Genomic DNA, 27,290 nt, shown 5'->3' with positions numbered 1-27,290 from the left:
CAGCACAGAGCCTGACTTGGGGCTCAGACTCATGAACCACCAGATCATGACCTGAGCTGAAGTTGGACAGTTAACGGACTGAGCCACCCAGGTGCCCCAAGTGTCCAACTCTTGATTTCAGCTCAGGTCATGATCTCGTGGTTTGTGAGTTTGAGCCCCGCATCAGGCTCTGAGCTGACAGTGCAGAGCCTGCTTTGGATTGTGTTTCCCTCTCTCTGTGCTCCTCCCCCACTTGCTCTTTCTCAAAAATATACATTAAAAAGAAAAGCCAATTTTGATAGGGATTATATTGAATCTGTGAATTAATTTGGGGATTATTGTCATCTTAAGTTTTCCAGTCCATCAGCACAGGACATTTTTCAGTTTATTCAGGTCTTCTTCATTTCTTTTAAAAATGCTTTGTCATTTTCAGTATACAACTCATTTTTCCTTAAGTGTATAATTCAGTGGTCTTTAGTGTATTCATAGAGTTTTATAACCATCAACAACACTGTCTATTTTCAGAACATTTTTATCCCCTCAAAAGAACCCCATTCTCTCTCCCTAGCCTCTGGCAACCACTAATCTACTTTGTCTTTATGGATTTGTCTGTTTGGGATATTTCTTGTGAGTGGAACCATACAGTAGGTGCCCTTTGTATCTGGCTTCTTCCATGTGACAAAATGCTGTCAAGGTTCATCCATGTTTTGTATGTGTAAGTGCTTCAATATGTAAGGTGTTCAGTTTCTTCACCTCTTTCTCAGTACTTGTTATTACCTGTCATCTTGATTATAGCCACCCTTGTAGATGTGAAGTGGTATTAGATTGTGGTTTGGGTTTGTGTTTACCTAATTATATGGAGTATCTTTTCAAGTTCTTATTGGCCATTTATGTATCTTCTTCAGAGAAATGTCTGAGAAGTTAAAATTGTTAAAAATATTTTTAAACTGGTTTATTTGTCTTTAAGTTGTTGAGTTGTAAGAGTTGTTTATTATGTTCTGGAGACTAGATCCTTATCAAAAATAGTTTGAAGTCTTTTGTTTTTATTTTTTTATTTTTTACGTTTATTTTTGACAAACAGAGTGAGACAAAGCGTGAGTGGGGGAGGGGCAAAGAGAGAAGGAGACAAAGAATCTGAAGCAGGCTCCAGGCTCTGAGCAAGCTGTCAGCACAGAGCCTATGCTGGGCTTGAACCCACGAACTGTGAGATTGTGACCTGAGCTAAAGTCGGGTGCTCAACCGACTGAGCCACCCAGGCGCCCCTAGTTTGGAGACTTAATGTCATGCTGTAATAAAACTAATAACCGGACACTACTATTAACATGCTATAATGAAATCCTACTGAGAAAGCATAGAAAATAGGATATCCATAGTGAGATTTATTGTTAATGAAGAGTCAAATAACAAAAAAAAAATATTAAAACCATTTTGGAGTATAGTGTTATACTTTCCTTATATGGTAAATATAGCATATGAGTGTATTTAAATCTCTTGAAATCTTACGGCCTTTAAAAAGTTAACATAATGATGATTTGTGAAAATACTTAGGGTCAGATGGTTTTGTACTCCGGCCATATTATGAGAGCTGTTTTTGTATTTCTAATAACTTATTGCCTTTATAATTTATTCTTTCCTCCTGAAAGTTGGTAACAGAGTGTAGGGTTGTTTGTTTGTTTGTTTTTCTGCTGATTTTTGCATCTTCATTAGTTGATTTCTTATTACTCTCTCACAATAAATCTTAACAGTACCTTATCATTTAGAAGCACTTAACACTATAAAACAATAATTTCAGATTTCAACAAAGGATGTTTGAAAACAAAAGAAGCATAGTAAAAACAATAGGAATAGAATTCTATTCTGATAGATAAATAAATAATAAGAAATTCTTATAGGATTTAATTAATGATTTGAAATAGTTTTTGAAGGATGAGTCCCAGGATTAGTAGTTACAATCATTTTAAACTTCAGTGAAATAAGTTTCAGAACTATCAGGCCCAAGCCAAAATTGAAATATAATTTAACTTGTATAGTGGCCTAATAGTGGAATTAGGAAAATTATTACTATGAATGGAGAGAAAAATGTTAACATTTTCTAGTAAATAATGAATCTATTCTGTGTGTTTAAGATTTGGAAAGTTGGCAAATTAAACAGAATAAATTAGTAAATGGGCTAGGGCATTTATTTTTTCACATAATTCTACAGTACTTGAAAGTTTTTATAGAATTATAAAGAATTATAAAGGATCAAGAAGTTAATCTTCTACAAGTACTACTTTAAGCTACAGTGAATTTCTTTTAGTCTTGAATTTTAAGAAAAGCAGATTCTTAAGATAGTATATTGGCATAATAGAGAATTGAAATTGAGTCTAAAGAAAAAATGTGCTAAGAGGCAAACTGATGAGTAAATGATAATGAATTTTATTCTTTAGATGCATAACTCTCTTACTTGCTTTTGACTTGCGATACAATTGTTAGAACAGTTCCTAAGTCAACGCGAGTAAATAGGAATTTGTGTATTCGTCATATGGGGGAATTGTGCAGTAAGGCACATTGGGGTGTTAGAGACCAAAGTATGTATATCTATTATGTTTGACACTTAAAAAGTTACTTTTAAGGAATCAAGCAGTCTATGAAATTTTCTAGTGAGCCTTTTATAAATGTATAATAAAGGAACTTTCTATAGACTTGAATATCTGCTGGAGTTTGATGCTTTAATCTAGGATAACCATCCTTTCTTAGGATTGTGTTAATGGAAACCAGGGTACACTAGCCAGTTGTAACTAGAAGATAACTCTTTATATTTAGTCCCACGTTTGCATAAGAAATGTCCAGACAGATTACAGGTACAAAAGATCCTTGACGTTGAGAGAGAGAGAGCTGTCTTAAGACATTTGTGAATCCATGAATTTGTGAACTCCACTATAGTATTTAATCTCTCATTCAAAAGTCATTAAGTATGAAGGGTGAAGAGCGAGAGTCTCTCGCTTCTGAGATGTGATAGTAGGCAAGCAGTAAATCTGGCCACATGACTTTCATCTGCACCTTGGCTTCAGTTTATGTTTGGGTCTCAGAAATTTTAAATTGCTGCCTGCCTTGGAGTGTGGAATTGCTGTAGATGATATAGTGGTAGAAACCTGGAATGACAAATGCCGAAGAACTATTCTATATCATGTCAGTCCTTACACCTACATTCAAATAATTATCAATCATAGAGTCCTAATTGGGAATGAAGTTTTTTCAAAAGGCTTCTTCTACCTTTTGCTCTTGTCTTTCCAAGAAACCATAAAGCACATGAGACATTTTTATCATTTTCTAGCTTAAAATTATAATATCAAATTGTTCAATCAGATGCTTTTTCAAACTTTATGCAGCAACTGAACATCCTTAGATTTTGAGTTTCTTCAATTCCTAGAACTACTTCCTTATGTAGATTTTCATTTGTTGCCTAAGTGAACTATCATGAACTACTGGAACATTCACTGTTTTGTTGTTGTTGTTGTTATGCACGATTAAAGTGACACAGTCCCTTTAGTTCTGGTCTAGTTACTGTGAGCCTGTGCATGGACCTGCTGCTGGACTGGGCAGTTCAGTTGCTGCTCTTAAATTGGCCCACCACACTTTCCAGTGGGAACTTGTGGGCATTTGGGGGGGGCTCCTTTCCTTAGGCCGGTCAGATGTCCTGTTACTTCCACACAGGTGTCAACCACAGGTCTGTGGAGGTTGGTGGTTTGTCCTCGCCTGCTTATACGGTGGGGTTTGTGAGACACCTCGCCACTTTACTTTGTTGCGGAGATTGTCTGTGGGATTTGATTTTGCTCTCTCTTTCTTTATGTGGAGATTCGGAGAAATTAAAAAAACTATACTGCTTCTACCACCAACTTATCCAAATCCTTTTGAAAAAAATCCCTACTTGTATCTATCATCAGGTTTCCCTTTTCTTTTCCTATCGTTTGTACGTCTTTGTTTTCCCTTGACCATTCTAGTCAGGAGTTGGTTTTTTTTAATAGTTTTTTTTTAAAATATGTTTTTGTTGTTCTGTTCTTTCCTGAGAAACTGGCTTCTGGTTTTGTTGTTCTCTCTCTGGGCAGTGGAGAGGTGATGGAGTGACCAGCCTGATGAGCTGTGTTTCTTAGTTCTGGGCGACAGCTCTGTCTTGTTATGGTGCCTCCAGCCATTGCTGGCCTTGCTGCTTCAGCAGTGATCCATACAGGACACAGCTGGTAGAGAGAACGGTAGAGGTATCAAGGTCTCTCTTCCATTCGTGTACACGTGTCTCTGCTGTAAGTGGCCATCTTCCATCCCTCACTCTGGAACCCAGTTACCTCTATTTTCTTAGGGGCTTTTCAGAGTTTTGTTTTATATCTTTGGTTGTTATTTGTGTGTAGACTCCATCAGTTCTCAATTATGTAGCATTTTCAGGGTTGGAGAAGAGAGTACAGGAATTGTTGTCCTATTTAACTTGACATCTTATTAAGAACCACATGCCTTTTCAGAGTTATAATAAATATATCCAGATAGTTCCCATTACCCATACTAAGGGTTTAGTAGCCATCAGCTGGTAAGGGTCTTTTCTTCCTGAGCAATTAAATTTAATAACACCCACTCCCAACCCCCAGTCACAAAAGGAGATATTTGTTTCTGGCTAAGCTCTGGGGATATCACTTGGTAATTGCTTCCCTGAGGGCAAAGTGATCTGATTCCATTTTTAAATGACATTAAAATTGGACACGGATAACACCCAATTTAACTTTTTCTTATCTGGGGGCATTTTGAAATAGGTTTTCTGTGTTCTCTATTATAAAAATCATAAGCATTCTAAATATTAGCACCCATATTTTTTGACAGGGAAATATATATTTTTCATAATATTAAATGCTTCTGTATCTTTTTCTTGTATGTTGTATAACTATCCCTTTAAATGAGATGACTTCTAATTGTAAACATGTTGTGGTACTTTTAAAAAACTGTTTAAAAACTCTTCAATTTGGTTTCGGTGAATTACATAGGAAAGAATTCCTAGGAAAGCAGTGCCGTAGTCCCTAAGAGGCAGGCGGCTGCTAGGTTGACTTGCCACACTTCCGTAGATTGTGGGCAACGAATCCGAATAGATTTAAACAGTGTATTCCTCAGGGCACAGCAAGCAGCGTGAGCTTCAAGGTTTTTCTTCCCCCCCGAAGTCTTGTGAGGGCAGTTTGTGTCTGTGTCATAGCGGAGATACCCTGAGCTCACGAAACTCTTTAATCTTTTGAGGGGATTGCTAGCAAACCTAGCCCAAGAGTCATTTTATCTTTGTACCTATCACAGAACAAATCTGCCCTCTGACTGGGAGGGACACAAATTACTGCAAAAAAGTCATCATAAGGGGTGTATAAACACCCTGAAGAATTGCCTCCCAACAAAATAAAAAGCTGATTTGCCTTTTCATGAAAACTGTGAGGTGTTGTGAAATGTAATTTTTTTCTTCTACCCACCCCCCTACCTTCACATGTCTCTGTCTAAAGTAGAACTGTCACTGGGGCACCTGGGTGGCTCAGTTGGTTAAGCGTCCAACTTCGGCTCAGGTCATGATCTCACGGTCCGTGAGTTCGAGCCCCGCATCGGGCTCTGTGCTGACACCTCACAGCCTGGAACCTGCTTCAGATTCTGTGTCTCCCTCTCTCTCTGACCCTCCCCCGTTCATGCTCTGTCTCTGTCTCAAAAATAAATAAACGTTAAAAAAAAATAAAAAAAAAATAAAGTAGAACTGTCAGTTCTAAAAAGGTAAACAGCTAATAACACTAAACCTCCTACAATTAATTACTCTCAACTTCCAGAAGCTGAAAATGAAGGTAATTTTTAAAACTTGATAAAGTAAAAATGCAAATGAGTGAGTTTAACTTGTGTGTACAGTCTGGGACAAACAGATGAGCTTCATGATTGTGTTTCATATGAGATCGGCCAATAATATTTCCAATTTCAAAAATGTTTTACATATAAGATGGAATTTTCCCATTATTAAACTGAACATGTTTAAAAATTGTTCTTAGGAAATTTTCTGCTTAAATACATAACCAATAACAACAAGCCTTTTCTAAGGTTGTACGGTATATTACTATTCAGCAGTCCGAAATTCTCAAACTTTTAGAATCTAAGCTTGTTTAGAATAAACTCACCATTAGTTGCTGATTTATTTTAACCACACGATATTCTGTACTATAAATATTGGTTAAAGAATTTATAAAGAAAACCATTCCGTGTGGTCAAACAGTATGTGTGAATATTTTGGGTTGTAATAGATAACCTCTCTATTTGCTAAAGACTTGCATAAAGGTTACCAGAGGTTCTCCCACCCTAACAGAATAATTTCTTTCCAGAATCTCTAGGGCTGCGGAGTAAAGTGCTGAGGAAAATTGAAGAGCTCAGGACAGAGGTGAAAACCCTTTCTTCTGGAATTCCTGATGAATTTCTATGTCCAATAACTAGGGAGCTTATGAAAGATCCTGTCATTGCATCAGGTATGTGTGATGCTTTTGTAAGTTTGAGGGCGTGTTGTGTGCTAAATGAATAAATGATGTAGATAGTTTACAGAAGTTTGTTTAAATGTGCAAAGTTGTTTAAATCTGTTTTATAGCTCAGAAGTTTTTTTAAGTCATTTAATCTGAAGTAAACTGTTTAACATTATATATTTCTTTTGTTTTTAAATGTTTATTTGAGAGAGTGTGTGTGAACCAGTTGGGAAGGGGCAGAGAGAGAGGGAGAAAGAGAATTGCAAGCAGGCTCCACGCTGTCAGCACAGAGCCTGACATGGGGCTCCAACTCATGAATGGTGAGACCATGACCTGAGCCGAAATCAGGAGTTAGATGCTCAACTCACTGAGCCACCTAGGTGCCCTGAACATTACATATTTCGTAATAAAACTGGATGGAGTAGGTTAGGACAAAAGGAATAAGTTTTACAAGCTTTACTTAAACTTGTGAAATGCGTGTTCGGTTACAAGAATGCAAGTTAAAATACTGTTTTTGAGATAGACTGTTGAGAAGTGTTTATTTTGTCTACCATGAATTTAAACAACCTTACAGGAATAAGATTTAAAGATTATGAAGTTGCATCATTCCACATTAATTTCTAATCTTTGTCAATAGACATAGGCATACATACTTTATCTAGTTGTAATCAGTGAATCCATATTTTTTTTTTTATCTTTGTGTAAAATTTTATACACTTCTAAATATTGACTTAGCCTAAATAACTTTATTCCACTGTGGCTCTATGCTACATTTTGACTCTTACAAACACATACAAACACCAAACAGTAGAAATCTTTATTTTGTAAATATCATTGCACTGATATCTTAGTACTTATTTTTTTCTATTATTACCCATTACTTAGGGTTATTTTTATGGTATGTGTGCTCCAAAGCAGAATTAATCAATGAAAATATTTTATGAACATGAAAAAGAACAATTTTGACAGTTTTTGTTAGGATATTCAGTGGACATATGAAAAGTGTGTGGTCTTTCCCCATTGTATGGTCTTGGCATCCTTGTTGAAGATCATTTGACCACATATGTGAGGATTTATTTCTCGGTTATTTCATTCCATTGGTCTATATGTTTGTCTTAGTATAGTCAGTACCATACTATTTTGATTACTATAACTTTGTAATATGTTTTGAAATCAGCAAGTGTGAGGCCTCTGGCTTTGTTCTTTCTCAGGATTGTTTTAGCGCTTTAGAGTCCTTTGGGATTCCATGTGAATTTTAGTATGGATTTTTTTTCTATTTCTGTAAAAAGTGTCATTGGGATTTTGATGGAGGTTGTGTTGCATCTATAGATGACTTTGGGTAGTATGGAATTTTAACAACATTAACTCTTCCAATCCATGAATACAGGATGCCTTTCCATTTATTTGTGTCATCTTTACTTCTTTCCACAATGTTTTGTAGGTTTCCAGGAATTTGTATAAAAGCTTGCCAGGAATTTGATGAGAATGGTGTTTAATCTATAGAGCAATTCAGAATCGACATTTCCAACTCATGAATATCACACAGCTCTCCATTTATTTAGGTCTTTATATTTCAGTCTATAGGTTTTGCCCATACTTTGCTAATATTGTCCTTAGGTATTTACTATTTTTATGACACTATAAATGCTAGTTGTGGGGTGCTTCAGTGGCTCAGTCAATTAAGCATCTGACTCTTGATTTTCACTCAGGTCATGATCTCACAGTTCATAAGGGTAGCCCATGTTGGGCTCTGCACTGACAGTGAGGAGCCTGCCTGGGATTCTCTCTCTCCCTCTCTCTGCTCCTCTCCCATGCATGTGCACATGCACACACTCTCTCTCTCTATCAAAGATAAATAAACTTTTAAAAAAGTAGTTTTTAAAAATTTTCAATTCCCAATTCTTCATTGCTTGGTATTCCACAGTTGATTTGGTAGACTGACTTTGTATTCTGTGACCTTGCTTAGTTTATTGGTAGTAATAGCTCTTTCATAGATTTTCTTCATACGTGATCATATCATCTGCAAGTAGGGATTTGTATTTCCAATTTGTATGCCTCCCTCTGTCCCCACCCCTTTTCCTGTTTCTTGTTACACTGGCTAGGATTTGCAGTGCAATGTTGAACAGAAGTGGTAAGAGTAGTCATACCTTAATCTGCTCTTGGGCCGGGGGGGGGGGGGGGGGGAGCATTCAATCTTTCACCATTAAGTATGATGTAAGCTGCCTTCTATCAAGTTAGAGAAGTTTTCTTCTATCTCTAATTGCTGAGAATATTTAAAATGTTTATCCACTGAAATAAGATGGTTTTTCTCCTTTATCCTGTATTATGATTGATTACTGTATTCGTTTCCTGTTGCTGCCATATCAAATCATCACAAAATTAGTGGCTTAGAACAACATTTCTATAGGTCAGAGGCCCAGTACATTCTCACAGGCTAAAGTCAAGGTATTGGCATGTTCTGTTCCTTGCTGGTGGCTCTAGGGAAGAATCCATTTCTTACTCATTTAGGTTGTTGGTAGAATTCAGTACCCTGCGATTTTAGGACTGAGGCCTGTATGTTTTTGCTGGCTATAAGCTGAGGGCTGTTTCCAGCTGTGGTAGGCAGAATGTCCTTGTCCTAGATCCCCAGAGCCTATGAATGTTACAAGGCCAAAAGGGTTTTGTACATGTGATTAAGGATCTTGAGATGGAAGCGTCTCCTGTATTATCTGGGTAGACCCAGTGTAATCACAAGGATCCTTATAAGTGAAAGAGGGAAGCAGAAGAGTTGGGCAGAGAAGGAGATGTGACAACAGGATAGAGGTTATTATCTGATACCAGACAATGAGCTAAGGAATTTAGGCAGCCTCTAGAAGCTAATAAAGACAAGGGAAGAGATTTTCTGTCCCCTGGAGCCTTTGGAGAGAATACCACCCTGCTGACACCTTGATTTCAACCCAGTGAAACTGATGTCATATTTCTGATTTGCAGAACTGTAAGATAACAAATTGTGTTAAGCCACTAAGTTTGTAGTATTTTGTTCTAGAGACAACAGGAAACGAATACACTGGCCTCTTGGACTGTTTCATTTCTTGGCTTGGGGCCTTTTTCCATCTTCAAACCTAGTGACAGTATCTTTCTTGTATCACATTGCATCTCTTTGACCCACCTTCCTACCTTCCTCTTTGGCTTTTAAGAACTCATGTGATACGATAATTTCCTGTCTTAAAATCAGCTTATTATTGATCTTAATTCCTTTGCAACCTTAGTTCTCTTTTGCCATGTTAACGTAACACAGTCATAGGTTCCAATTAGGATGTGGACATATTTGTGAGTCATTATTCTACTTAACACAATTAGATTCATTGATTTTTTTTATTGTGATGATATACATATATATAAAACCATTTTAACAATTTTTGAGTGTACAATTCAGTGGTATTGAATTTGACTATTCTGTATACCTCATAGAAGTAGAATCATGGAATATTTGTCCTTTTGTGTTGACTTATTTTACTTAGTATAATGTCTTTGGGGTTCATGCACACTGTAGCATGTGTCACAATTGCTTTCCTTTTTAAAGCTGAAAAATATTTCATTGTGTGGATATACCATATTTGGTATATACACCCAGCCATGGACATTTGGGTTGTTACTCCCTTTTGGCTATTGTGAATAATGCCACCGTGAACATGAGTGTACAAATATCTGCTCAAGTCCCTGCCTTTAGTTCTTTTGGGTATATACCAAGAAGTGGAATTGTTAGGTCATATAGTAATTCTATATTTAATTTTTTGAGGAACCACCATACCATCTCCACAGGGCGGCACTATTTTACATTCTCACCAGCAGTGCACAAGGGTTCCAAGTTTTCTACATCCTTACCAGGACTTGTTATTTTCTGGTGTTTGTATTGTTTTATAATAGCCATCCCGATGGGTGTGAGGTGGTATCTCATTGCGGTTTTGATTTACATTTCTCTAGTGATTAGGATGCTGACCTTCTTATGTATATTGACCATTTTATATGTCTTCTTTGGAGAAATGTCTACTTAAGTCCTTTGCCATTTTTCAATCTGTTTTTGTAGTTTAGTTATAGGAGTCATTTATGTATTCTGGATATCAATCCCTTATCAGATATGATTTAGAAATATATCTCCCATTCCACAGGTTGCCTTTTCACTTTGTTATAGGGCCCTTTGATACACAAAAGTTCTTAATTTTGATGAAGTCCAGTTTATTTTTTCTTTTACTGCATGTGTTTTTGGCGTTATATTTGGGAAATCATTACCAAATCCAATGTCTTGAAGCATTCCCCTAAGTTTTATTATCTTTTGTATATGGTCTACTTATCCTTTTGTATGCAGATACTCACTTTACCAACCCCGTTTGTTAAAGAATGGTCTTGGCACCCTTGCTGAAAACACTTGACTATGTGGGGGTTTGCTTCTCTTATATTCTATTGGTCTACATAGCTGTCTTTATGCCAGGACCATACTGTTTTGATTACTGTAGCTTTGTATATAGTAACTTTTGAAATCAAGAAATGTGAGTCTTCCAACCTTTTTTTCTTCAGGATTGTTCTGGCTCTTTAGGATCTATTGCAATTCATACACAAAATGTCTTTGGGATTTTGAGAGGGATTGCAATGGGGATCACATGGACTCTGTAATTTCTTTAGGTAGTATGGGAATTTTAACCACTGTCTTCCAGTCCATGAGCACAGGATGCCTTTTTTGTTTAATTTCTTACAGCAATGTTCTGTAGTTTTCAGCATACAAGTCTTTCATCTCTTTAAGTTTATGACTAAGTAATTATTTTTGATGCTATTTGTAAATAGAATTTTCTTAATTTCATTTTTGGATTCTTTATGGTCAGTGTGTGGAACCACAGCTGATTTTTATATGTTGATTTTTGTATCCTGCAGCTTTGCTGAATTGATTTCTTAGAACTTTCTTTTGGAATCTTTAGGGTTTGAATTATCTTCTTCACTTATTGCTGGATTTGACATGCTAATATTTCCAGCGTTGTTGTATCTGTGTTCTTAAGAGATACTGGAGTTTTCTTGCTTTATTATAGGAAAGTTTCTTTTAATTATAATTCCAAATCTAGCTTTTAATACATAATTTCATCAAATTAGATTTCTGAGTATTCTCTCTTCTTGGAGGTTTGCATTTTCTGTTACCTTAAAATATACTTGTTGGCATCATTTAATATATTTTTTGTTGAATTGTATCTCATTTGTTTTAATCTTGATTCTCTTTTTGTTTATAGTTGCATAGTATTTTTCTTTCAATCTACTTTTAAAATAAACGTAGTGTACATCTTGATGTAACTTTACCTAAATTGAATCATAAAGTAGGTCTTTCTGGAGTTCTTAAGCTTCTGAAGCATTGATTTATCCATGTTGTTGTACAAAGCAGTAATTTGTTAACTTTTATGTGTCAATATACTATAAATTATCCATTCTGTCATTGTTACCTGCCATGAATCTTTATTCATGTTTTTTGGTGAACACACATATGCATTGTTATTGGGTATATTCCATAGAGTAGATATGCACAGGTTATTATCCAGAGTGGTTGAAACAGCTTTACCCCCTCCAGCAGTGTATAAGAATTATAGTTCCTCCATAGCCTTACTTCTATTTGGTATTGCCTGTATCTTCCACATGCAGTTCTAAAAAATGACAGGTCTGTACACTTGGTCCAGTTACCCCAGTGCCAACATTTTACAAAATGATATATCACAAGTAGGATATGAACACTGATGCAATCTACCAAGCTTATTTAGATTTCCCAGCTCCATGTAATGTGTATTAAGTTCTATAAGTTTGTCCCTTTTGGAAGTTTGAGCATCGGCCACCAGTCAAGACAGAACAGCTCCAAACCTACACACCTTCTTTTGTCTTTTTCTAACTATATCCATCACCTGCGTGCTCTCTCCTCATTCTGTTCTCCCATTTCTTTCAAAAAAATTTTTTAAACATTTATTTTTGAGAGACAGAACACGAGTTGGGGAGGGGCAGAGAGAGAGAGAGAGAGAGGGAAACACAGAATCTGAAGCAGGCTCCAGGCTCTGAGCTGTCAGCACAGAGCCCGACATGGGGCTTGAACCCACGAACCATGAGATCATGACCTGAGCTGAAGTTGGACACTTAACTGACTGGGCCAACCAGGCACCCCTCTATTCTCCATTTCTAAACTTTGTCATTTCAAAAGTACCTTAAGAATGGAATCATATAGTAAATAACATTTGGGGATTAGGTTTTTTCAATTAGCATTATCCAGGGAGAGTTGCCATTCATTTATTTTTAGTCTTCCTGTGTTGCTTTTAGAGGTGTTCCCTGTGGAAAACATACAAAAACATACATATAGTTGAAGTTGAATTAAAATCTCAGTCTTCATCTTTAGTGGAATTGAACTGATGGCTTTATATTGTGATTGATAAATTTGGGCTAATTCCTGCCAACATATTTCCACTTGATTCTGCTTTCTTCTAGCTCGTTTCCCCCCCTTCTTTCCTGAATTTTTCTGAATTAATCACATCCTTTTTGGTGTTTTTCCCTTGATGTTTCAGAAGGCCTCTATACCTTATCTGTTAAACTAACTGCCTCAGAAGCATTCTTACAGAGTATTTTTAAAAAGCAGCATGCAGGGGCACCTGGGTGGCTCAGTCGGTTAAATGTCCGACTTTGGCTCAGGTCACGATCTCGCGGTCCGTTGAGTTCGAGCCCCGCATCAGGCTCTGGGCTGATGGCTCGGAGCCTGCTTCCGATTCTGTGTCTCCCTCACTCTCTGCCCCTCCCCCATTCATGCTCTGTCTCAAAAATAAATAAATGCTAAAAAAAATTTTTTTTTAAAGCAGCATGTGATTGGTGAAAAACAAGCAATAGAGAAATATATATTTTGAAAATGTGGAGGCTTTGATATATCCATCCAGATATTTTTCTATTTATAATTTCATCCTGTGACAAAGCAATATGATACAATCTTTTAAAAAATTGCTTTCATTTACTTAATATATCAGAGAGTATTTCATGTTAGTATATTCAGAACTACCTCATTCTCAACTACAGGATGTATTTCATGGCATGACTGTGCCATAAAGTTTTCCAAGTAATTCTGTAGAAAAAATCCTTAGTCATGTAGTATATACAGGTACACTTATTTAAATGTAACTATTGGATAAAAATCTTAATATTGATAGGTACTGCCATACTTTAATTATGCTCATCTTTCATTCTTTTTAAAAATTGGCTTGCCCAATTTTTGCCCATTCAGACCTCCTAATGAATTTTAGAATCATCGTATTAAACAAAAGAAAATCTAATTTACATTATTATTAGAATTACAGAAACCTAAAAATCAAACAATTTGGGGGTGGAGTGGGTAGTAGAAATGAAAACATTACACTAGTCAGGTATTCCTGACAATGCTTTTGAACAGTAATTATACACAATTAGCTGTGTGAGTATTAAATACTTCAGAGCTTGTATCTGTTTTCACTTTCTGATGTTTGTGGGATCCTAATTCTGTTCTTCATTGTCTGAGTATTCAGTCAAGTATTACCTGCGGAATTTCAGGGCAGGAAGAGGGCATTTAGCTCCAGAGAGGTGTTGGAGAGCAACAGGGGACAGAGCAAGCTTTTTTCTTGGACAAAGACAATATAAATTCAAAGCCCAGGCCAGTTAGCTAATATTTTTCACTTGAACTTGGAAGTCAGCTATACATGTAAAAAGATGGTTCCTTTTTGTCACATTTCTAAGTATAATGTAGCAAGAAATATAAGGGCTCACTTAATCTGCTTTGTTACCAGAAATAGAAGTCTAAGAAACAAATCTTAAAAAGGTATTACTACTTTGGTATTTTACCAGAACCTCTTCATCTGAGTGTATTAAATTATTAAATAAAGTTTTGTGAGTGGAACTTATTAAATATTGCTTACCTCTTAGAACTAGCTGGTACAGTTCTTGATTTGTCAACTTGATATCCTAATTTATAGCAAAAGTCAAATGGTACCATTTGGACAAAAAATATTTTATTGAAGGTTTTAAAATTTAAGTCAGTTTTTAAAAGTAGTAAAAATAAGCAAACTTAGTTAATACTGAATATGTACATATATTCTTTTAAATATTGTCATTTGTCCCCCTGGCAACATGTTTGATTTCAAATAAGCTAACTCTAATTGTAGTAAACTTCATGCATGAATTTTTCAAAGAAACCAGGAGTGCCATTAATACAAATTATAAGCTGCAAATGTTTTTAGTTATAATAATGCTTCAGTGACTTTTCATTTATGCATGAAAGGCTCTATGTATATGTGTGGGTGGGGATGTGGCCTTTGCTTTGTAGCTCTAATAATCCCTCTGCTCTGGGATGAACTTCAGGAGAATAGTCTGAAACCTTATTAGCAATGCTATAGATCCAACCCAAATTCCTGATTTTCCTATTTATCAAGTATTTGTTACCAGTAGAAAACTCTTGGTATTATAAAATAGTGATTCATTAGAATAACCATGAAAAGCTGATATTGAACTTTAGGGTAAACTATGGCCAGTGTAACTGACTTAGTTACAGTAGGAAGCCTGTACTTCCATAGACTAAATGATTTGACATGTTACACACTACTACCACCCAAGCAGGCAAGGAAAAATTATTCAGCTAAGAAAATTCAATTAAAGGTGACAAAACACCGTGTGATAACATTTTCTAACAGTGCAGATAAAATATATATTAAAAGTGGAGAGTAGAGAATATGCAAAATTGAATATGCTCACTGATTATTAACTGATGGAAAACGTATTTGAAGTTTTGAGTACTACTTACTATAAAGAACCAGTGGATGCTAATAGTATTCTTGGTCTCTTTTTAAAAGATATTAGTGTAGGGGTACCTGGATGGCTCAGTCGGTTGAGTGTCTGACTTTGTCTCAGGTCATGATCTCACGGTCCATGGGTTTGAGCCCCACAGGGGGCTCTGTGCTGACAGCTCAGAGCCTGCTTTGGATTCTGTGTCTCCTACTTTCTCTGTCCCTCCCTGGCCTATGCATGAGTTCTCTCTCTCTCTCAAAAATAAACATTAAAAAAAAAAAATATTAGTGTAAAGGTAACCAAAAAATCAAAAATACAAACCTCCCTAAGCATTAAAATTGGTGAAACTAGCTCCTATAGTGAAAGTTTATTTATGTGATAGATAAAAAGAATGATAAGTATTACCAATTTATTGCTCAGTAATTCTACCAGTGGATTTAATTCCTCCCTAAAGAGAAAAAAGATTTGACATTAACAAAGCATAATCCAACCTAAAAGCAAGGATTCAGAGAGGGTAGAAATAAAAGGATAGGCAAAAATGACACAGTTGCAAGTAAAAGTAAAGAAGGGTTACATACTTGTCTGCAAACATAGACCTCAGACCAAAAAACAAATTTTTAAGACACACAAAGATACCATGTGATATTGAAGATCAAAGCTCTCAGTGAAGATAACCATTATGCAGTCTCAAACAGCAACAACTTTCTTAAAGTAGAAACTACAGTGTGCGGAAAAAGCACAGTAATAGGCTTGATCGTATCTCTCAGTTGAAAATAGATCTGTGTATCAAACCCTGAATGTTCAAAATAGAAAGTACACTTTCTAAAACAGATATGGGACATTCATAAATATTAGCCATATTTAAGCACCGAACACTATCACTACCAGAAGTAACACAAACAGCATTATCTCTCCACAATGGAACATAACTAAGAAATTAATAACAAAAGTGGGCCTCTTTCATCTGGAAGGTCAAAAACATTCTATTATCAGATTTATGTAGCCTCGTGACATATGAATTAGCTATTAATTAACTCATAAATGTTCCACATCATAATAATATTAACATGCACATCATTTATCAGTAATAGGCCAGCGTGATGGTACTACATAAGATTGAGGTTCATTATACTCAATTTTTTTTGGTTTTGTTTTTAAGTCGGCTTCATGCCCAGCATGGAGCCTAACACAGGGCTTGAACTCACAACCCTGAGATAAAGACCTGAGTGGAGACCAAGAGTCAGATGCTTAAACAGCTGAGCCACCCAGGTACCCCCATTATACTCAGATTTTTATAAATAAAAATTGAATACGTTTTCCTGTCAAACTATTCCTACAATTCAACAGTAAGACAAATAATCCAATTAAAAAATAGGCAAAGGATTTGAATAGACCTTTCTTCATAAGAGATCTACAAGCGGTCAATAAGTATTAGATGTCCAATATCATCATGGAAATGAAAATCAAAACCACATTTAGATACCACTTGACACCTATGGCAAAAACTAGAACCTAACATGTGTTGGAAGCATGTGCAGAAATATTGCTGATGGAAATGTAAAATGGTACAGCTGTTGTTGAAAACCGGCACTTCCTCAAAAAGCTAAACACAGTCACCATGTCTAGCAATTGTAGATCTACATCTGAGAGAATTGAAAACATTCATACACAAAGTTTACGTGAATACTCACAGCCTTATTGATATGCCAAAACACTGATATAGCCAAAACATGGAAATAACCCAAATATCCCATCACTGAATAAATGAATAAAATGTGATATGCCCATACAATGGAATACTGATCAGCTAGAAGGACAAATACTTCTACATGCTACATGGATGAACCTTGGAAACATGCTAAGTGAAAGAAGCCAGAAACGAAAGACTACATATTGTATGATCCTATTTATAGGAAATGTCCAAAATAGGCAAATCTACAGAGACAGAAAGTAGATGAGTGGTTGCCAAGAGAGGGGAGAGTGAATGCTAAGGGGTACAGGATTTTTCTGAGTGATGAAAATGTTTCGAAGTTAGTATAATTCAAAGTTAAGCAATCATCACCAAGAACCATTAAATTGTATACTAAAAAAGGGTGGATTGTATACTAAAAAAGGGTGTGTAAATTATATCTCAAAAAGGCAGTAACAGTATCTACAGAAAGCATGTACCATCTCTAGGACTCTGGGGAACACAAGCAAGTTGAGGTTATCAGAACCTCACATAGGTCTCTCAGAACCAGAGTTCAGGCCTTTAAAGAAGGGGTACTACCCAACTGGTGCCTCTAAAGGGGTAGGATAGGACAAATTTGGGCATACACCTACAAAGAAGCAAGCAAAAAAATCTGGAGAGTATAACCAACTACCCCTGCCAGATGAAGGGCCATGGCCCAGCACAACAGTGATAGGAGATTTCACTCTGTTTTTGTCTTCCTCTAGAAGATTCCTATTGCAAGATCTAACAAGGAGTCAACTGACAAAAGCAGAAATGTGGTTTGCATTATCCTGGCTCCAGCATGCTGAATCCCCAGTATTGTGCATGAATTTGGAGCTTAGCGACAATAGCTTAATAAGTCTAATCAGCATTTAGCAAGTTAAATCAAAGAGGAATCAATAGCCTTTCACTTGTGTGTAAATATATGTAAACAAAAAGCAGTTAAAAGGCATAACATTGCCACAACATGGGATGAGAGTATATTATGCTAAGTGAAGTCAGACAAAGAAAGACAAATATCATATGATTTCAGTTGTATGTGGAATCTAAAAAGAAATAATAAAAAGCAGAAACAGATCCATAAATACAGGGAATAAACTCATGATTGCCAGAATGGAGGGGGGTAGGGGAATGGGCAAAATTGGTGAAGGGGAACAGGGATACAGGCTTCCACTTCTGGAATAAGTCAGGGGGATATAAGGTACGGTATAGGGAATATAGCCAAGAGTATTGTAATACCATTGTATGATGACCAATGGTAGCTACACTTGTGAGCATAGCACAATATACAGACTTATCAAATCAGTACGTTGTACAGCTGAGACTAATGTAACATTGTGTGTCAATTTCAATAAAAAAAAATAACAGAGGACAATGTACCAGATCAACATAAAGAAGACTATAACACATCCCTACAAAGTAAACTTGGAACAAATGGAAAGCATACCCCACTAATTTGAAGATACAGTGTCAGCAAGATGCCACTATTAGATATTTTTCCTAGTGATACAGATGACGATGATAGATTCCATTGGAAGGACCACACAACAAATAACCTAGAAAATAAAACAGTATTGCTTAGTCCTATCAAATATTAAAACATGTTTTAAGCCTCTATATAACACAGTACGAGATTGGCACATGAATAAACAGAATGGAAATACTTTTTTTTTTAATCGAGGAATTGATACAAGTGCATTTGGAAATCATTTAGTGAATGATAAAAATGGCGTATGTTAAGTCAGTGGTAATAAATACTTTTAACAAGTGGTATTCTTACAACATAATAACCATATGGAAAAGGATAAAACTGGCTTCATCTCTTATACTGTACATGTAAATTTCAAATGGATTAAACAAGTCCCAGAAGAAAATGCAGATAAATTCCTTGATAATCTGAAAATAGAGACATTTCCTAACCTGGACTCAAAATCCAAGAGAAATCTCTGAAAAACTGATGAAGTGCCAATATTCCAAAGGTACAAAAAATATTCATGGAATACCAATCCTTCTCAAACTTCCAAAAACTAGAAAAGGAGGGAGCACTTCCAGACTCATTTTATAAGGGCAACATTACCCCAATAGCAAAACCAGACAAGGACATTACAAGAAAATTACAGACCAATATCCCTGATGAACATAGATGTAAAATTCCTCAATTTTAGCAAATAAAATTCAATACATTAAAAGGGTTACACACCATGATCAAGTGGGACTTATTCCAAGGATGCAAGAATGGTTCAACCTCTGTAAATCACCATCATATATCACATTGACAAAAATGAAGAATAAAAAATCCTATCTCGATGCAGAAAAAGCCTTTGACAAAATCCAACATTCATTTATGATAAAAGCACTCAACAAAATGGGTACAGAGGGAATGTACTTCAACATAATAAAGGCCATATAGGACAAGCCCACAGCTAGTATCAGTGTCAGCAGTGAAAAGTTGAAATCTTTTCCACTAAGATTGGGAATAAGAGAGCCTAGTCTCATTACTTTTATTCAACATAGTACTGGAAGTCATAGCTAGAGCAGTTAGGTGAAGCAAAGCACAAAGACAAGACATCCAAATTGGAAAGGAAGAAGTAAAATGATCTCTGCAGATGACATGTTTTTATACATGGAAAAGTGTAAAGACTCCACAAAAACACCGTTAGAACTAATCAACAAATTAAAGTATTAGGATACAAAATTAATACACAGAAATTTGTTGCATTTCTGTACACTAGTAACAAGCTGTCAGAAATTAATACTCCCATTTACAACTGAATAAAAAAGATACCTAGGAATAAATTTAACCAAGGAGGTAAATAATCTATAGACTGAAAATTATAATATATTGAGAAAAGAAAGTGAAGAATACATGAAGAAATGGAAAGACATGGATTGAAAGAACATTGTTAAAATGTCTATACTACCCAAAGCAATCTATAGATTCAGTGTAATCTCTATCAAAATTCCAATGGCATTTTTCACAAAAATAGAGCAAACAATCCTAAAATTTGTGTGGAAGCACAGAAGACCTTGAATAGCCAAAGAAATCTTAATGAAAAAGCTGGAGGCATCACATTTCCTGATTTCAGACTATATTACAAAGCTATATATAGCATCAAAACAGTATGGTGTTGGCATAAAAACAGACATATAACAGAATAGAGAGCCCAGAAATAAACCCACACACATATGATCATTAATCTACAACTAAGGAGCCAGGAATATACAATGGGGAAAGGATGGTTTCTTCAATAATTGGCGCTAGGAAAACATGAGCCGTGTCGTGTGCAAATAGAATGAAATGGGACCTTACACCATATACAAAATCAACTCCAAATGGATTAAAGACAGTGTAAGACATGAAGCCAAAAAACTCCCAGAAGAAACATAGGTGGTAAGCTCCTTGATATCTGGCTTGGCAATGATTTTTTTTTTTTTTTGATTCCACACTGAAAGCAAAGGGAACAAAAGCAAAAATAAGTGGGACTACATCAAACTGAAAAGCTTCTGCACAGCAAAAGAAACCATCAGCAAAGTGAAAAGGCAGCCTACAAAATGGGGGAAAATACTTACAAATCACGTATCTGATAAAGATTAATATCCAAAATATATAAAGAACTCCTATAACTCAATAGCAAAAAATGAATAAAAGAGGAGCAGAGGATCTAAATGTACATTTTTCCAAAGATGACCTACAGAGGGTCAGCAAGTACATGAAAAGGTGCTCAACATTACTAATCATCAGGGAATTACAAAACCACAATGAGCAGTCACCTCACACCTGTTAGAAATGCTTATTTAAAAAAAAAAAAAAGTCTGGGATTGTGATGCTTCCCGAGTAATATTGAAGACGACCAAAGTGGGAGGCACCACAATCCCAGACTTCAGCCTCTACTACAAAGCTGTAGTCATCAAGACAGCATGGTATTGGCACAAAAATAGACACATAGACCAATGGAATAGAATAGACTCCAGAATTGGACCCACAGAAGTGTGGCCAACTAATCTTTGACAAAGCAGGAAAGAATATCCAATGGAAAAAAAACAGTCTCTTTAACAAATGGTGCTGGGAGAACTGGACAGCAACATGCAGAAGAATGAAATTAGACCACTTTCTTACACCATTCACAAAAATAAACTCAAAATGGATGAAGGACCTGAATGTGAGACAGGAAACCATCAAAACCCTAGAAGAGAAAGCAGGAAAAAACCTCTCTGACCTCAGCTGCAGCTATTTCTTACTTGACACATCTCCAAAGGCAAGGGAATTAAAAGCAAAAATGAACTATTGGGACCTCGTGAAGATAAAAAGCTTCTGCATTACAAAGGAAACAATCGACAAAACTAAAAGGCAACCGGTGGAATGGGAAAAGATATTTGCAAATGACGTATCAGACCAAGGGTTTAGTACCCAAAATCTGTAAGAACTCACCAAACTCTACACCCAAAAAACAAATAATCCAGTGAAGAAATGGGCAGAAAACATGAACAGACACTTCTCTAAAGAAGACATCCGGATGGCCAACAGGAACATGAAAAGATGCTCAACGTCACTCCACATCAGGGAAATACAAATCAAAACCACACTGAGCTATCACCTCATGCCAGTCAGAGTGGCTAAAATGAACAAATCAGGAGACTATAGATGCTGGAGAGGATGTGGAGAGACGGGAACCCTCTTGCACTGTTGGTGGGAATGCAAATTGGTGCAGCCACTCTGGAAAAGTGTGGAGGTTCCTCAAAAAATTAAAAATAGATCTACCCTATGACCCAGCAATAGCACTGCTAGGAATTTACCCAAGGGATACAGGAGACGATGCATAGGGGCACTTGTACCCCAATGTTTATAGCAGCACTTTGAACAATAGCCAAATTATGGAAAGAGCCTAAATGTCCATCAACTGATGAATGGATAAAGAAATTATGGTTTATATACACAATGGAATACTACTTGGCAATGAGAAAGAATGAAATACGGCCTTTTGTAGCAACGTGGATGGAACTGGAGAGTATTATACTAAGTGAAATAAGTCATACCGAGAAAGACAGATACCATATGTTTTCACTCTTATGTGGATCCTGAGAAACTTAACACCATGGGGGTGGGGAAGGGGGGGGGAAGAGGGAGGGAGGCAAACCATAAGAGACTCTTAAAAACTGAGAATAAACTGAGGGTTGATGGGGGGTGGGAGGGAAAATTGGGTGATGGGCATTGAGGAGGGCACCTGTTGGGATGAGCACTGGAAACCAACTTGACAATAAATTTCATATTTAAATAAATAAATAAATGAATAAATAAATAAAAACACCAAAAAGAGACCAAGGGATAGAGAATACAGTAACTATGGGTCCACATTCTCTCAAGGGAGGCAGAATAAAAAAAAATAAAATATATAAAAATAAAAAATATAGTGTTGGTGAGGATGTGGAGAAAAGGGAACTCTTATGCACTGTTTTGTTGGAATGTAAGTTGGTGCAATCACTATGAAAAATATGGAGATTTCCCCCCCCAAAATTAAAAATAGAACTACCTTATGATCCAGCAATCCCCTTCTGGGTATTTATTCAAAGGAAGCAAGTCACTAACTTGAAAAGATGTCTGTACCTCCACATTCATTGCCAATATTTAGAATAGCTAAGACATAATAACCCAAGTGTCCACCAGTGGATGAATATATGAAGAAAATATATATGTACACAATGGAATGTAACTAAGCCATAAAAAAAAAAAAAATCCTGACATTTGTGCCATCATGGATAGACCTTTGAGGGCATTGTGCTAAGTAAAATAAGAGAAAGAGACCCATTGATCTCACTTACATGTAGAATCTAAGACAAAACACTGAATTCATGGATATGGAGAACAAATTGGCCCCCTACCCCCCATCTCTGACAACCACTGAAATGTGAAGGTAGTCAAAAGACACAAACTTCCAGTTATAACATGAGCAGTCCTAGGGATATAATGTACAGCATGGTGACTATAGTTAATAATATTGTATTGTATATTAGAAACTTGCTAAGATTTTTAAAAATTGAAGTCTACCTGACACAGTTTGTGAGGCATAGTGATTGCAACAACTGTATGCATTCATTATGCTCTGCTTACCACAAATGTATGTAATATATATTAAACATAATGTATATATAATATATAATGTATTACATATATTATATAATGTATATACTATACAAAATGTATAGTATATATATTATATACATTTGTGGTAAGTAGAGCATAATGCTATACCATATACAATATATACTATATTCCCTGTGCTGTACCTTTCATCCCCATGACTTATTCATTCCTTAACTGGAAGCCTGTACCTTCCTCTCCCCTTTAACCGTAACAGAAATCTTAAAAGTCTCCCATCACAAGAAAAAGGAAAAATTGTACATCATGATGGATGTTTATGAGACCTATAGAGATCATTGCACAATATAGTGAAGAATTATTGTGCATCTGAAACTAATGTCAATTATATCTTAATGTTTAAAAAGGAAAAAATCCTCCTAAGTCAAGGTCAACTCGATGGAAAAAATGGGTCAAAACCAAAAATATTAACAGTTCACAGGACAAAGAAAAGCAAATGGCTCTTAAATGTAAAAAAAAAAAAAAAAAAAAAAAATTCCAGCTCCCTCAAAATAAAGCTACCTGACATCCTATAGCAGTGTTCGTGAGAGACTGGTAAAAATCCGATTTGACAATATATTCTTTTGATGAAGCTCTTGGGGGGAAAAAGCATTCTTATTAATGTTGCTAGCGAAATTATATATACTCTTATCTAGTGAATATCTAGCAAAATTACGTATACCCTGTAATGCAGCAGTCCTACTTCTGGAATCTCTCCAAAAACAAGACTGCCCATCGCAGCACTATTTGTACAAGGCAAAGGTTGGAAACAACAGAGGTGCCCATCAATGCCTCCATATAGTCCACCCATACAGTGGACTACTGTGGGGGGAGGGGAGGAATAAAAAAGCAAGTTACAGTTAAGTGAAAACGAAGCAGGTACAAAGTAGTGCACAGTAGGCTAGCTCTCATGTAAGAATGTTTGTATTGTGTGTACACATACAGTTGCTTATATTTTCAAAAAACAAAAGGATAAACAGAAGTGTACATAGTTCCCTGTATGGGAAGGCAGGGAACAGGTGTTGAACAGAGACTGATTAGACTCCTCCGAATGCACCTTCTTTTATAGTTTTTACTTGGAATTCACTTAAGTGTTTTACAGAGATAAATCATGAAAGACAAACCAATCTAAAAAGTGAGAGGATAAAGAGGGAAGCAAATGAACATAGTTGTATGTCAAAGTGGTGACATAATGAAATGGAAGAATTTTTTTTACCCCAGTGATTTCCACAGTATTTCAGTTAGAAGCCCTACCGGATCTATTTTTGGTGACACAAAGAGCCAGAAAGAAATCCGCAATTTCTTTCAGTCTTATGTTAGCAATATATTGGCACTGTTAGTTTGAAACTGTTGTATGCATCATAAATTAAAGCAAATAAATGTGTAAATGTAATTAGGAAGGAAGATTTTGTGAAAGAGCTAAAAGTATATACATATATAAAAACAAAGCTTTACCTTTGCTATACATATAAAGAATTTTGCACAGATGTGGTACTAAGCACATGGATTAGCCAGTGGAATTTTTTTTTTAATCACAAATCCCTTTACTGTCAAGTCCTTAGTGGGGTGAGTTTTATAATCTCTTGGTATCTGGTTCCCTGAGTTTTCAGTATGTCAGGGTTTTGCTGAGTTACTCCTAAGGCTCTTCTCTTTAGCCATATTAATTTTCACACATCGCTAACAGCTCTAATGAAGCCATTTATCATCACCACCACTCACCTTTCCCTGGCTCTTTTCCTTTCTTCCTTTCTGCCATATCTGAATTTTGGACAGGGTCTTTTTTTCTTTAATACTTTTTGTGTTCAAAATTATCCGTAAAATATTGACACTATTCAAGGTAATTTATACAATCTCAATGCATCTTATAAGGAATATTTAGGGTGTTGTGGCAGAAGTATTTTAGGAGTAGTGATACAAGACTCCCACTTAAATCACAGTGATGGCCTTGGCAGTGGAGCTGATATACCCAACTCATTTTAGTAAATCCCAGCCTCCCGAAATTGCAAATAATTTGTGTTTTTTTTTTTTAGATGGCTATTCATATGAAAAGGAAGCAATGGAAAATTGGATCAGCAAAAAGAAACGTACAAGTCCCATGACAAATCTTGTTCTTCCTTCAGTGGTACTTACACCAAACAGGACTCTGAAAATGGCCATTAGCCGATGGCTGGAGACACATCAAAAATAAAATAGTTTATATTGTATATATTTTTCAGTGATCTCATTTGAATGATTTCAAGGTAAATACTAATCAGATATTAAAGCAAAACAGGAGAAAAGTGAATTTACTTACCTGTAAAAACTTATTCTTTGAATTATATGGACAAAATAACATATCTGACCTCCTTTCCTACTATAAAAGCCTTTTTTGTACGTGAAAGATATCTTAATCTGTGGAGAAATAAAGTTTTACTTTGACTTAAAATTGCAATACGCAAAATTGATTCTTGCTAGATGTAGGTCATATTCTCATTAAAACCAAACATCAGAATAACCTAGAATATAACATTAAAATCCTAGTTAATAGCCATTAATTTGATAACTCTTTGGAATCCTTCTAGAGAGAATTTGTAGCAAAATAACTAGATTTATGACTAAACTGGGAAAATCACCTGGACATGTTTAATGAGCAGGTTTATTGCATTCTAAATTTGCAAGGTGGCAGTGATTTTTCCCTGCAGTCCAAACCTGTGTACAAGTTAGATGGAATCAATTATCATGAATATGTCAAGTTGACTTTGTTGAAATAAAGTACTAAATTGGCCTCCTTTTTAAAGTTCAGAATCCTTAAAGTTCTCATATATCCTAAGCTAAGGTAACTATACATTTTTACACAATACGTTGATATTTTTTTTTCAACGTTTATTTATTTTTGGGACAGAGAGAGAGCATGAACAGGGGAGGGGCAGAGAGAGAGGGAGACACAGAATCGGAAACAGGCTCCAGGCTCTGAGCCATCAGCCCAGAGCCTGATGCGGGGCTCGAACTCACAAACCGCGAGATCGTGACCTGGCTGAAGTCGGACGCTCAACCGACTGCGCCACCCAGGCGCCCCAATACGTTGATATTTAATACAACATCCTGATAAGCATTCACAAGAAGAAAACTTCCAGTTCACAGAGCTGAGGTGGTATTGACTTCACATACCTTTTGTAAGTTGTTTCCCAGAATGAAAGCTATTAGTGGGAAGGCTGGTCAGAACTCAACTGGAACCAAGGCAGGAACCAAGATTCTGTGTTTGCCCCCAAAACCCTCATTTTAGCTGTTCTAAAATTCAAAAACTCAGAAATGAGAGGGGAAGAGTGATGTAATTATGTATATATTCTTTTCCTATATTTTATAAATTTACAGCTAATATGCTACATGTTTACAGACGTGGAAAGCTTAGCTACCACAAAAATCTCCCAATTATCTTTTAACTGCTTTGTAAAATTTCTGTCATCCTAATGTATCACTGAATTTTATTTCCTTTGTGTCATAGCTGGGATTTACAATCTGTGATTCTACAAGAGGATTTTCTTTTTCATGCCACCCATGCTGCTTACATTCGAGTGAAGACCAAAAAAAAGTTGGAACAGGCATTAGGTGCTTTTCTATTGTATTCTATAGAGAAAGTATGTTAACCTAATTTTAACAAAAGATTTTAATTCCTAGAGTCCACTAATGGGCCAAATATTTGTTTTGGTAGACTTATTTTCCAAAGGAGGCACACTGGTTTTTTACATAAAAATTACTAAAAATTACTGACGTCATTGATAGAAAACACAATAAAAGACTGGTTATCTCTTAAATGTGTTAAAGGTGATTTTCTTTTCTACATTTCACCATCATGGTTTCCTGTGGCTGAGAACTAAGATGCCAGTAACTTACTAAAGTGAAGTACTTCTAGTCATGTACGCAAACCAAAGCCAGACAGCGCCTCCTCCCCGCTCCCACACCAAAATCCAAACCCATCCACAGGAAGGGACACCACAAGGCCCCTCGGCTACACTCCCAGACCCAACTGTTCACTCAGGTGTTCGTGGGAGCAGCGCTCACTGGCTCTCAGAACTGACCAGAGCTTCCCAGGAAGACTTCACTTCTTTCTGGGGGAACTGGACCAAATATCTTTATGTCAAAATCAATAACGTAGTCTATAATAAATTCTCGTAGTCACATCAGCTTTGTAGCAAAAGTCATTCAACATTTATGG

At 36.1% G+C, this 27,290-nt stretch overlaps 1 protein-coding gene across 3 annotated transcripts in view; it reads left to right on the top strand.

The window, feature by feature from the left end:
* WDSUB1 (WD repeat, sterile alpha motif and U-box domain containing 1) overlaps positions 1-25,529 on the top strand; it is a 51,530-nt gene extending 26,001 nt beyond the window's left edge. For all 3 annotated transcript variants that reach the window (XM_043576851.1, XM_043576850.1, XM_043576852.1), the window contains 2 exons: positions 6,333-6,473; positions 25,129-25,529. In XM_043576851.1, the coding sequence (XP_043432786.1) occupies positions 6,333-6,473; positions 25,129-25,286 (299 nt within the window). In that variant the 3' untranslated portion in view covers positions 25,287-25,529. The remainder of the gene's footprint in view (positions 1-6,332; positions 6,474-25,128) is intronic.
* Positions 25,530-27,290: the final 1,761 nt, after the last annotated feature.

Source organism: Prionailurus bengalensis, chromosome C1 (assembly GCF_016509475.1).
Source record: "Prionailurus bengalensis isolate Pbe53 chromosome C1, Fcat_Pben_1.1_paternal_pri, whole genome shotgun sequence".
Lineage (NCBI taxonomy): Eukaryota > Metazoa > Chordata > Mammalia > Carnivora > Felidae > Prionailurus > Prionailurus bengalensis.
The sequence above is the reverse complement of the archived record's forward strand: the minus strand, read 5'-3'. Positions and strand labels throughout refer to the sequence as shown.